Here is a 13,015-nt window from a genome sequence, read left to right on the forward strand (position 1 = left end):
CTACATTACGAATACACGGAACGAGTTCTATCGTTAAACCGGGTCCGTAGGACTATGTCATTTTAATGATAGAACATTCTATCTAGGGCGAAGATTGCAAATAAATTGAGGTAAACTACTATTTTTGATGGCATATGACAATCAATATTGCAATATTGGTTTGTAGTGTTGTACTGATAATCGGAAAACATCGATTGTCTACGAAAAAATGCTACCGATTCAGATGATCGATTATAATTTTTCATAACCGATCATCGGAAACATACTTCTAATAGAGTACATTCCAGAATTATCTATTTCCAGTTTAAAATTTATTTCTTCTTAATGAAAGAAAATTGGCGTGTGCTTCTGATACTTGCTAACTAGCACGAAGCAAAGGTGCTTAGAAACCGCGAGTAAGTTTAAGTGTAGCGTCATAAAATTTATAACTTGCTCGCCCACGTGGCGAATTAAAAATCTGCAGGACCATTCCAGTCCCTTTACTGAAAACAGACGCTTTCCCCATGTTTTTTGCTTTAAAACTTCCAATCAATTAAATAGATAAAAGTAACATGGTCCTATTGTTCGTAAATACCCTTCATCTAATCCATTTACTAGTACTACATGATTTGCGAAATCTTAAAAATGATCGTCTTTTTTTTTTCTAATCCGAATTTCCTCCATTCCTCTGTGTATCGGTTATACGTGGTAGATATTCAATTAAATTATTTCCAACTACTCAGTCTTATGAAATGAAAATGTTATTAGGCTTCTACTTATTCCAGATAAGTTTAAAAAATATTTAAACTAAGGCCAGATAAAATTAATCTTTAGATTCTCATCCCCGCCCGCCCCTCTCAAAATGTCCCGCCCCGGGGTTTTTTATTTTGATTTTTGGGTGTTATTAAAGGCATTTTCATGTATTTTTATTCAGTAAGAATTTGGGTGAAGTTTAAGAGTTATCTCCCGTCTGTATTCAAAGTCGCGTGTCGCTATTTATAGCAAAAGAGCCTTGTGAAGAATGGAGAAAAATCGGCAATAAAATCAGTTTAAATATATAAGGAAAAGATTATTTGTCAGTATAGAGAAGGCAGAGAAAAAATAATAGCATAAACACATCTAGATACCATCACTGGCATTCATGAGCACGTTTTTAAAGATTTTGGAAAATGACACCTGGTCAAGTTTAAACGATCTCCAACTGTGTGTGATTTTGATTTGAAAAAAAATAAAACATCGTAGGCAGGCTTTAGAGAATGTTTAGTGCTAAGAAAATGTTAAATATCAAACCTGTTGAGACGTCATGCATACAAAATTTATTGATATCAGAACCACACCTCATTTTGTTTTGTGTGTGCCGTACGTATATGTGTACTTGATAATTTGTTAATTAACAATAAATATCTAATAATTTAAGCAAGAATTTTCTTTAAGATATTTAAAAGAATATGAAAAAAATAAAATCTATTCATATTGGCATTAACATAATGAAAAAATGTGTACGAAGAGTCCATGTTTTGTTGATACTTACAATTTAACAATTATAAAAAATAAAAAATAAAATCCGCCCACCCGCCCTAATTTTTTTGCAAATTAGGATGAGAATCTAAAGATTAATTTTACCTGGCCTAAAAAAAAATCTTATTCATGTGATGGTGTCATCCGTTAGCTACTATAATATATACCGTATAATCCCTATTAACCGCCCTGGGCGCTTAGAAAATTGTGAAAAGGGGGCGGTAATTTTTGTATTCTCTTTATGATATTTAATGTCATATTTTAACTTAAAAAATCTTTAGAAAAAAAATAAATACAAAGAACCACTAAAGTAATTTATAGCTTTTCTTAAAGTGAGGATAATCCACCCAAATTATGCTAAATTATTCATTTTCCACTGAGAAATTGGATAATAGACAAGTTTTATTTTCACTTTATCCAATTTTTTGATACGATTCTAGTTGATTTTAATAATTGTACAGGGGGCCCTTATTTCCTGACAATTAAAAAATACATAAGGGGGCGCTTATAGGGGCAGGGGCGGTTAATAGGGATTATACGGTAGTCCAATGACCAGGAAAAGGTGATTAAGTATATAATCTTGCAAAAAAGGATAGTAAAATTGTTAATTAAATTCAATTTCATTTCCTTTGATGAAATATTTATGCAAAATTTATTTCACAAAGTAATTTTAACTTCAATTTTCATTTTAAACAAATGCACAAGTGTATTTTATATTAAATTATATCTAGACTTTAATTGACCAAGTGATGTATTCAAAGGGTTCAAAATTCACAGAGATTGTGCCTTAACAGATTTAGCTGTAGGCTCCTAAATTAAAAACTTTAGGAGCCCATGTGGCTAGTGGAAATTTTAGTTAAGTTAAAACCATGCATTCATGTAGAAAGTGTGAAATAAGCAAAACAACAAAGAAAACAATAAATTACATACATGTATTTTATATATTCATGTTCAGGAAATAATATTAAATAAATGCAACAGTCTGCATTTTATATACCAAACTATGACATCCGATTATAATCGGGAAAAATCTCATCGGAAGCAGTAACCGATTCCAACTGATGATCAATTGTGAAAATTAACCGATGTCCGATCATTATTGGTTTGTCCTCGACTTAACTTGAAATGAATAACTGATGTGTTGTGAGCTAAGCAATTGATCCTAACCTTTTTTCATCTTCTGTTTTGATAAACAAAAGTATGAACCATTCACAATTTGATTTATATATCACAAATAACAAATCAAATGTGTAATATATCACAGTATGTTACCCCTAGAAGTTATCAGTGTTGGTTACATAGAATAAGAGTAAGAGTGAAACGATCTGCCTTCTTCAAGTTTTGATGTATAATTTTGTCTCAGTACAGTTATTTTTGAGTCATACATTTTGATGTAAGAAAACAAATCCATCATTGTTTTTTAATAAAAGTTACTTAATGTAAAAAGACTTGTAAAAATTTAATCTGGTGATGATCAAACCTAATCATACTATTTGAAGTATTCTAATTAACTTCATTTCTAAAAAGTTTCTTCTTTTTTTCTAAGGTGACGTGTCACAATGACTCTTGCAGCGGAAGACTGCATGTGCCCAATATGCATGTGTATATTGGTGGAGCCCGTCACGATGCCGTGCAAGCACACCCTGTGTTACCCCTGCTTCAAGCAGAATGTGGAGGAAGCTAGCCTGGCATGTCCCATGTGTCGAGTCCGAATCGCCGTGTGGGCCAGAAGGGGAGCTAAAAATGGCACCTTGGTGAACAAAAAGCTGTGGAATCAAATTCAGCAGCTCTTTCCGGAGAAAGTGGAAAAACGACAGAAAGGGCTGGATGACAGCATTGATGAGCCTGGTTAGAATTTTAGTAGAGTTGTCATCGGTTAATTTTTTAAAAAAAATTGTTAAAGACTTAAATTGGACTTTAAACAGAGTTTACAACAGTTACAAAAACAAAAATTTAAGGCATAAATTGATCCTTTTTAATTAAAAAAAAAGTTTGTTTTCGAATTTATCTATCTATATTTTTTTTTCAGTGTTCCAACCTCTGATCAGTATTGCTGAGCCGGGGGAAATACGGAAAGAATATGAAGAACAGATGAAAAGGGTTTGATTATATTTAAATTCTTTATTCAATAATGAACATACCCGTAAGAAAAGTAAACATTTTACCATGCTTTTCATACAACATGTCTATTTATTAGGTGACATGTCAAAATACATGACAAACCCTATCACTTGTATATGTTACCTGTTTGAAATTTAAAATTTTTTACAGTCTAATCAAAAAAAGTATATAATATAATTATCTTGGAGTTTAATAAATCAATTTAATGATTTTTCGATAAAAAAATACAGTCAACAAAGCTTCAGATTTGGCAGCTGTCACACACATGTAATTATTTGAGCCAGAGGAGTATACAGTGGACCTTCAGATATCCGGATCCCAGATATCCGGATGCTTCAGTAACCGGACGATTTTTCATCGGGACGGAATTTTTAAATGTTATATTGTTTTGTTTAACTGGTGATTCAGGTATCCGGACGCTTCAGATATCTGTACAGATTGACTAGGAACCAAAGCGTCTGGATAAATGAGGCTCCACTGTACATTGTACTTTTTTTCTGATCAGTATCAACAACAAAGGATATGCGTTGCAAACATTAGCAATAGAAAAATCATTGAAATTTATATACAGTGAAGCTTGTTTTTAACGAAGTGCAAGGGACATACACTTTTGCCTCATTTATTTAAGCATAATTCATTTATTTAATAAGTTTCCAATATATAGCTTGAAGTCATGAGGAATGAAAATCACTTCATTATAAGTATAAGCATCAATTTGTTGTAAACATGTTAGCTATAAACACGCATCTTAAAAGGATTATATTGATAAGCATATCATATGCTATGACAGATCAGTCAATTAATCCTTCATTTTATTTTTCAGCTGGAGGCCCAGAGGGAGGAAGAGAGGAAAAAAGAACAAGAGGCAAGCGAGGCCCTGATTAGGCAGCTGGAGGAAGAGGAAGCCAGGAGGAGGGAACTAGAAACCAGGGACAGGGAACTAGCTAAGGAGATCAGTGAAGAGGTCAACCAGGTCAGGATTTTATCCAAAGAAAATGATAAATCTTAAACTGAATCCTAATTGAAGTTCACAATATATTCTAATTATGCTTTTAAAGACGTACAACACACTGGGGGAGATAACTCTAGGGATTTCAATTGAACGTTTGACGTGACGTCAAATTTAACGTCAAAAATACAGCATCAAAATGACGAGTAAAACGATCCCGATGTATATCAATCATAAAAGAAAAATGGTATGTGGGACTTGGCTGTGATTATGCGTACCATACGCAATCAATAAGTATTTTTTAATTAACCCGATTAAACTCCGTAAAAAGCAAGACATGAAATACCATCCCGTAATGTTTATTTCATTTCATTTCGTATATAATAAATTGTATTCTTGATCAAAGCGCAGCATTTTTTTTATTCGGAAAATTTTATTTTACATTGCCGAAATTCTCATTATGTACAATTGTCTATATAACATTCCGATTAATGGTCCTCATTACAATTTGTGCATTTACGATATAAATATAATTGTTTTTCTTCTTTAATTAAATAAAACAACAATAAACAAACAAAAACTTTTTACAATGTAAAATCAATGTTGTTCTCAGATCCTTACTGATCAAAGAGGAACAACTCTGAAAATGTAGGAGATGTTTATTTTCCTCCCTTTATTCACGGTTTCCACAGAATCAGATACATTTAGAGCAAGACCTTATAAATCCGAGAATTGAATACTGTAGACAGGGCTCTCGATTCTCTAAATCTGGGGCCGATTATATCGGCCCCGTTCCCAATGCAAAAAAGGTACCTTTTTTCCCAAAAGAAAGGTGTAAATTTCCCACATAGTGATACTGTCTCGTTTAAAATAATGACATGAAAGAAACTACAATTATTCCATTTATATCACAGGCCGGGAGACTTGAACACACTCCATTTTTTAAAATAAATAATATTAAAGAAATAAAATTAAAAATCAACATATTCAAGTTCAACATAACTTGACTTCGTATCCAGGTTTCTTGTGATATGGAATGCATAACACATACATATATGGACTAAACACTAAAATCCTTCAGTAATTTTTTCCTGATACATATAAAAACATTAGTCAATATTTATTCTGCATTCATGAATTTAAAAACTAATACATACCTCCGGGATTCAAATGACGAAATACTAGTATATTTGCACTGTAAACGACGTTTTGTCAAACGCTATAATGGTCTGCGACGCAAAAAAGGAAGGGGTGGGGGTGGTAGGGGTATTAAAAATTGCCTAAAAGTCTACATTTAAATATGCTTTACAGATGAGAACTTTTAAATTTGTAAGTTAATATATTTTTGAAGCAAAAGCAATATTCCAATTAGATTTTATTTAAATGTGTATTTGTAGATTCATAGCAAAGTGATCGACCCCCGTCTGAAAGACGCGCGGGAACCTGATTTATTGAGAAAGGGGGAGGGGGTTGTTTTCCGCTATTAAATCAAAACTGTTCGTACAAAAATTATACAAAAAAATATAAACATTATTTTTACTACCAGCTACCTAAAGAAAGTTTTTTACCAAAATTAAACGACAGGTTTTTTCATTAAAAAATGTTGAATTTGAAAAATACACAATTTTCAAGGCTTAGATAATTCATAGTTTTTCAGTTTAAGGTCTGTAAAAATTGTTTTGATAATATGTATATCAAAAAGATGACTATGCTTTTGTGTTAAATGGTTAAAGGAATAAGTCAATGAAATTTGACATTTATATCTAACCTGGATTTTTTGAAAATCAAGGTTTAAGTAGTTCATTGATTAAAAATTTTCTCTCCTTGTAAACAACTAAAGAGGGGTAACTTTTGGAAGTTCCTGTCCAAAAACCACTCGAACGATTTTGTCCAAAATGTGCATACATGCAGTAGATATAGTCATGTACTAAATATACAAAAATAACGAAAATTAAACAACAGGATTTTTTTCAGGTAGGTGTGTTGTACATCCTTAAGTTTTACTTTCTTATAGATTTCCTTATGATTAAAGGTTATGCTTATTTTTACATTTTTTTTTTTTTTCGAAATTTTCTTTTTTTTTGCAAACTTTAAATATAAAGTTGACTTTTTTCATAATCATGATAATGTTACATTTAGAACATAAACAATTTAAAAATATTTTTTGTTGATTAAAATTTGTCAGATTAAAGGTTTGCTAAACTAAATACAATATTTGCGTGAAGTTCATGTTTTGATGGAGAATATTTTATTTTCAGAGTATCAATGGTGATGATTCTGTTTTGCTGGCTGGAGATGATGCGGCACATCGCCAGACTCGCAGTACGTCCAGTACATCCTCCTGTAGTGCCTCTAGTAGCAGACCCCCATCAACCATTGATTCCCTGCTCCGAAAAATGAGAGAAGCAGAAAAGCTGAAAGCAGCAGACGCGGCCAGCAGAAAGGCATCTTCGCCGTACCCTTACAAGTGTTATAGTCCTACAGAGAAGGCTTCTAAACAGAAGAAAGGGAAGGAACATAGTGGTGCCTCCCCATTTCTTTATAAATGTAATGATTCCACAGAGAAGTCGACCCAGGGGAGAGACATGGTTTCTAGGAACTTGTCGTCTGCTGGACTTTCCTCAAGAAGCTGCACCAGCACCAGTGAAATGGAAAATGCTGAGGATGATGATGACGATGAAGATCTTCCATCAAAATATGTCTCTCTTGGTCTTCCATCACTGGAGACTGCCATAGAAAATATAAGTGATCGCTCTGATGGGGAAATATTTGACAAAGACTCTGTTGAGGTGATAGAGAGATGTCAGAGTTCTGAGAGTACGGACAGCATTAGTCAGGAGATCAGTCACTTTCGACCAATCAGAGTTTGTCCTCTCACCCCGCCTCGTAAACTTCCCAGCGGAAAGGTTGTCGAGGCACCACTTATCCGTACCACGCCAAGAAACTTGAGTAAAACGGACTTCGGATCTCCAGTCCGGACTCTTTCTGATTTGGATGCTTCCAGTCCAATCATGCAGAGAAGATTATCTGAGTTGGAGGAAGAGCGGAAGACCATTGTCAATAAGTTGTCCAAGTCTACAAGCACAGAGACTAAAAAAGACACCAAGAAATCCAAGGTGGTGACCTTGACGCGTGATCATGATTATAGTGGGACTGACAAAGCTAGCGGTGATCATGATTACTCAGCCATGGTGATTAATCTGGAGGCAGACAATCCGGAAGATTCTTCTCTGAATGAGAGCAAGGAAGATTCCAGAAGTGTGGAAGAGAAATCCAATACAAACAAATACAAACTGAAAAAGCTTGTCATTCCATTGGAACCCACATTTAACGATGATGACTTTGACATTCCACCCATGAAGGAAAACAATCCGCAAAGAATAAATAGTGAGACAACCACAGTAGCGGGAAAGCAATCACCAATTCTAACAAAAAGTAAAAGTGAACAGGACACTAGTGTGCGACAGAAAAAGGTGCAGAAATTATCTGGGAAGGCAAGAGTGGCATTAAAAAGCCCTCAGCGGACTATCACAGACTGGATTAAACAATCCGCGGAGTGTAGCGGACAGAACAATTATCACTTGGAGCCCAGTGGTAGGGACGATGTGGATGGGGAACCAGTTCGTAAAGTTACGCAAGGACAATCAGACAGTGTGACAGCATTAGGGGATGGTCCACGAAGAAAGGCGAAACAAAACAAAAAGGTCAAGACATATCCAAAACGTGAGAGAAAACCGTACAACCCAGACCCCATGTGGACGTTTGTGAGTGCAGTGCACAAGAGACAACACTTGGACTTGGATGAAAGTTCAAAGGACAGTAGTGTTTGTAGTGGTTTGTTGGATGAACAGAATGTAGAGACAAGAGATGCCCCTAAACCGCATTCAAAGAAAAGGACAGCTACATCCGTTAACAATGAAAAACCTAAGAAAAGAAGGAAAGTGACAGAGAAGTAGATCCAAACTGAAGCAGACGACATCTAAAGCCAAACTTAAGTCAGTCCAGCATTCGCAGGCCAAAAATCCTATCCTTAACTTCTGCTCGCAGTCAAACTTAAAACGGGTGAAGGACGCCATTAAAAATAACCAGTTATTGGATGAAGAGGCCGATTTCAGAGTCAGTGGTGGGGAGAGATTGGACAGGGAAACACAGGAAATGATGGACAGAAAACTAGCTGAAGAACTCGCTAAGCAGTACGAGATGGAGGTGAAAACTGGTTTTCAGTTTTTCAAGCTGAAGGGGACCTCAGAGGAATACAACTTCCGACGGAAACCGAAGCTCTCCATCTGATCATTTCACCCTGAAAAAGATGAACTGTGCAATTACACAGCCTGATTTATTTGTCTGTTATGAGGGCCATATCAGGTCAAAGAAAGAGGCATTCTTTTTTTTTTTTATAAAGATAAACATATTGATCTAAATGATGCATTTTCACTTTGGTTTAATTTTCCATTTATTTAATGTTTTAAGTTGATCAGTGATTGATCATTGAAGTGATTGATAACCATTGAATAATGGGTTGTTTTAATTATGTTCACTCTACAATCTACCAGGTACATAGTTTTCTTGCCCCTCTTTGCCTTTATGCTTTATGTCCCTATTGACAATAAAACATCATCATGTATCTTAGAAAGATGGTCAAGTTATTCTACATTGATATTTTTATTTTTTTCTCATAGGAAATGGTAGTAAAGTAAATCATTAAACTCGAGTAGACATCAAAATTTAGAAGTTTAGTACCTTACATACCTACATTTGTGACAGGTTTCTGGAATTTGTTGACAGAAATGCCTTTATTATCATTGAGATAAGCAAAGCGAAGTATAATTTATAAGACTTTACTTTTATAATAAAAAGGTGTCTGTTTTACTTAATTTGAAAGAAATACCAGAAAATGCTAAATTGGTCTTGAAGAAAAAAAGAAGGCATGAAACCATAGAAATTCGTACTGTAAACCAACTTTTATTCGCGACAACTTTATTTCACGATTTACAAGGGATAAACTAGTTCGCGACAATTAATTTTCGCGATCAAGTCTTTTTGGATCTGTAGTTAATAGACAAATACACTTTAATGACCAGTTCGTGGTGAGAAATATTCGCGATGAAGAGGCTCTCGCGAACTTCACGAAAATTTCTCACACGCGAATAAAAGTTGGTTTACAGTAAATGTATGATAGATGTTAAAGCTAAGGCTTTAAGTTGGAGGAAAGTCTCCCTAAAGCATGTTCATGTCCATATGATGCTTCACAATTTTATGCAAAATGAAAAGTAATGTATTCTACTTATTTTTTTTGTAAATATTATGTGATGTCAAAATATGAAATATATAATGTAGGGCAACAAATTACATGTTTGTATATGATCCTGTATAGCAGGTATAGAGAAATCTGTGTATACTTCAAAAGTAGTCAGTGTTTGTAGGATAAATATTTATATTGAATAAATTCATTATATTTTGGCAAAGTAATAGGATCTAGGATTTTTAAAAGTCCATATTCATTCAAAAGAATTTACTTCATCCATGCTGAAACATGAGGCCTTTTTAAAGAATATTTCAACTATAACCAAAGATTTAATTGAATGTAAAACCATGAAATTTGATATGCAACTGTTGAAAACTAATTTTATAAAAGTATTTACATTTTGGTCCAAGCTGCAAGTTATTTTGTAAAATGGAGACCATATCTTTGATCTTAATTTAATTGTAATTGCTTAAAGCATGAACTGGATATCCAAAACTAGACAACTGGTACACAGTTCCATAAAGCCCGTAGTAATTTCATTACTTAAGTAGTTTCTCTGAAAATGTAGTTTAATGTTGAATGAAAAATCTTTTCTTTTTTTTTTTTTAAACAATTTTTGTTTTATTCTTTATCAGCAATAAATTTGAAATATACTTTCCTTTAGGACTGTATTTTTTTTTCTCTGTGAACTGTAAGTTTTAATTTTTCCAAGTTTTAAAAATATTTTGTGTATGTTTTCCTTTGTCACATATACAGAAAACCAGCAATATCATATGCGATCTGCTTCAATATATTTTCCCTGCTTACGCAAGGTTCCCCCATGATGTATATCTCCTGTTTAATGGCGGCCATTTTTGTGTTCTTGTTACTGAGACTTACTCTGTTGACTTGTAATATACATTGTACAGATGTACTGTTATGCTTATTAAATTGTTGGCAACTTTTTGTAATGATTAAATTAAAAATGATTTTAAAATTCGAGATTCTAGTTTATGTGTATTTTTTTTTTAGGAAAACAAAAGCTGCTGATTGTAAGTGTTTTCATAATGTAGTAGATAGGAACCATGTTACTGTAAATGTATTACATTTGGCTGTGTATTCTTTTTAGGGGCTTTGGCTGAACCCAGCAACCACTTAATCAAGTAGAAAGCTAAATGAGCACAAGACATTGCTAAATATAATACATTTACAGTATATATGGTTTGATGAAGTTGGAGTCCTGACTCTGGAGAAAAACAAACAAGAAAATAATTGGACAGGTCATATTGCACACTCAAGTAATATGTCCAATTCCAGCTCTGAATATTTTTAATGAGATTCTAAAAAAAAATAGCACTGGCTCAGAATACTGCATCTTATTGTTAATGCATACGTCATTACAACTGGAAAAAAATGTGTGTGCAACAATTGCACACTAAACCCCTGCCACATGTTTACTTGACAGGAATATACTGGTACCGTCTAAAACTAGAACTAGCCTTTGCCAAAGGGTACACTTAAAGAAGTTTGGAACTTTAATTTACAAAATACCCATTTTACTTAACTTTTAATTTCCTTACTCATTCTGTCAGGTAAAAGCACTTGCACTGTTGTCCTTCCATACATATGACCCAGACAGGAATTTGACCTTGACCTCATCCAAATGACCTTAGAACAGGGCCAAGATACACAATTAGTCATAACCAAAGTCTATGGCAAAGAAAAGCCTCTTATGACCAATTTCAAATATTGAATATTTCATAAACTATTTCAATAACTATAATAACTGAGTCAAATATTCTAGTGCTAACTCAAATGTATAGTTTTTAAATATAAAAAAAGATCCAAGATTTCTTTTTCTCTTATTTTATTGACAATGTAGATAATATTCATAGTATTAACATGTTATAATAATACCTAAAATATCAAAATCACAAAAACATGATCACGCCAGGGACAAAGACAGGACTCATTCATTTTTAATGCCAAGTTGAACATTTTTTTCGTGTGCTACACTAAATGTACTAGTGTTAAACAATAAACATCTGTATAGCTTTAATAGCCCTGTATTTACAAACTCATACATTTCTATGCATGGTTTAATTGGTACACATGTATACAGTATATACTATGAAACAGTAATATGAAAGAAGGAAAAACAACACATAAATGAGATCCACTCATATTTTTTCAAAGGATTTCATGAAAACAATACTTTTCAACAAACTAAAACACAGTATTAATGACATACATTGTTCATTATGTAGATCAATACCTTAATGTGCAAGTCATTCAGTTTTTTCACTTTTTGGCAACATATTTTTATGAAACACAATAGATAGAAATTCCTTCTTAGGTATCTAAACATGCTAAATGAATGAGAACTTGAGAAAATTATAGAGATCAAATGAAATCACTATTAAAAAGACTTGAAACAGGTACCCAGTGTGTGTGTATAAGAAAATGAAAAAATAGAGATATGTCAGACAAAGACAGGTAGATAAATGTAAATATATATGCGGTATATGTACAGAAAAGTATGGTAGCAAAAGGTTCTACTGGGCTTGAAATACCAAAAGCGTATTCTGGGAATGTTGGGGCATAAGCAATGCAGTCAAAAAATCTTGATATATATATATCCAAAAGTGACTGCAACTCAACAAGATACAAAAAATAAGCTCATTATAAGCAAACCTCTAGGAAAAAAGTCTAAAAAACAGAGTGAGGAATCCTATGGTGTGGTAGAGGATTCATACAAGCTTGTGGCTAGAATAATTTTAGTATATATAAGGCTGCTACAAGTGAACCTTTAGAGAACTTAGAGTGATCTGCCCATTGATATGTAACAGAGTTTAAAGTGGCCAGGTGGTGTATTGTAAATAGTGAGGCCACGCTCCTACTACATTTAGCACTAGCTAATGGGTTAACCCTTTAGCTCAGTCGGTTGAGTGCTGGATTTTAAATCTGAGGGTTGTAGGTTCGAGCCACAGTGTGGACACCCCCTAGCTAATCGATCATAGATATAAAATAAATTAGATAAAGATCATCTCACAGTAAATAACACAATTTGAAATGGATAATTCTTTAACATTATGTACGCCTATGGATAAAGTAGCTGAAAATAAAATTTGCATGTACAATCACAATGTAAGTAAAGAACAGTGATTTCTGTTCACAATAATACTTTACTGTCTTTCATAGGGCTGTATCAATATATCGATACG

At 33.5% G+C, this 13,015-nt stretch overlaps 1 protein-coding gene across 1 annotated transcript; it reads left to right on the forward strand.

Annotated features, from left to right (window-relative positions):
- The first annotated feature begins 3,036 nt into the window (after positions 1-3,036).
- Positions 3,037-10,793, forward strand: LOC134248490 (E3 ubiquitin-protein ligase RNF168-like). Its single transcript, XM_062730883.1, is given in 5 exon segments — positions 3,037-3,345; positions 3,527-3,597; positions 4,442-4,591; positions 6,826-8,519; positions 8,521-10,793. Coding segments are annotated over 5 exon segments (2,541 nt in total). The 5' UTR covers positions 3,037-3,056; the 3' UTR covers positions 8,858-10,793.
- Positions 10,794-13,015: the final 2,222 nt, after the last annotated feature.

The sequence above is a fragment of the Saccostrea cucullata genome, unplaced genomic scaffold (genome assembly GCF_032062105.1).
Source record: "Saccostrea cucullata isolate Sc308-1 unplaced genomic scaffold, CSIRO_AGI_Scuc_v1 ctg1971, whole genome shotgun sequence".
NCBI lineage: Eukaryota > Metazoa > Mollusca > Bivalvia > Ostreida > Ostreidae > Saccostrea > Saccostrea cuccullata.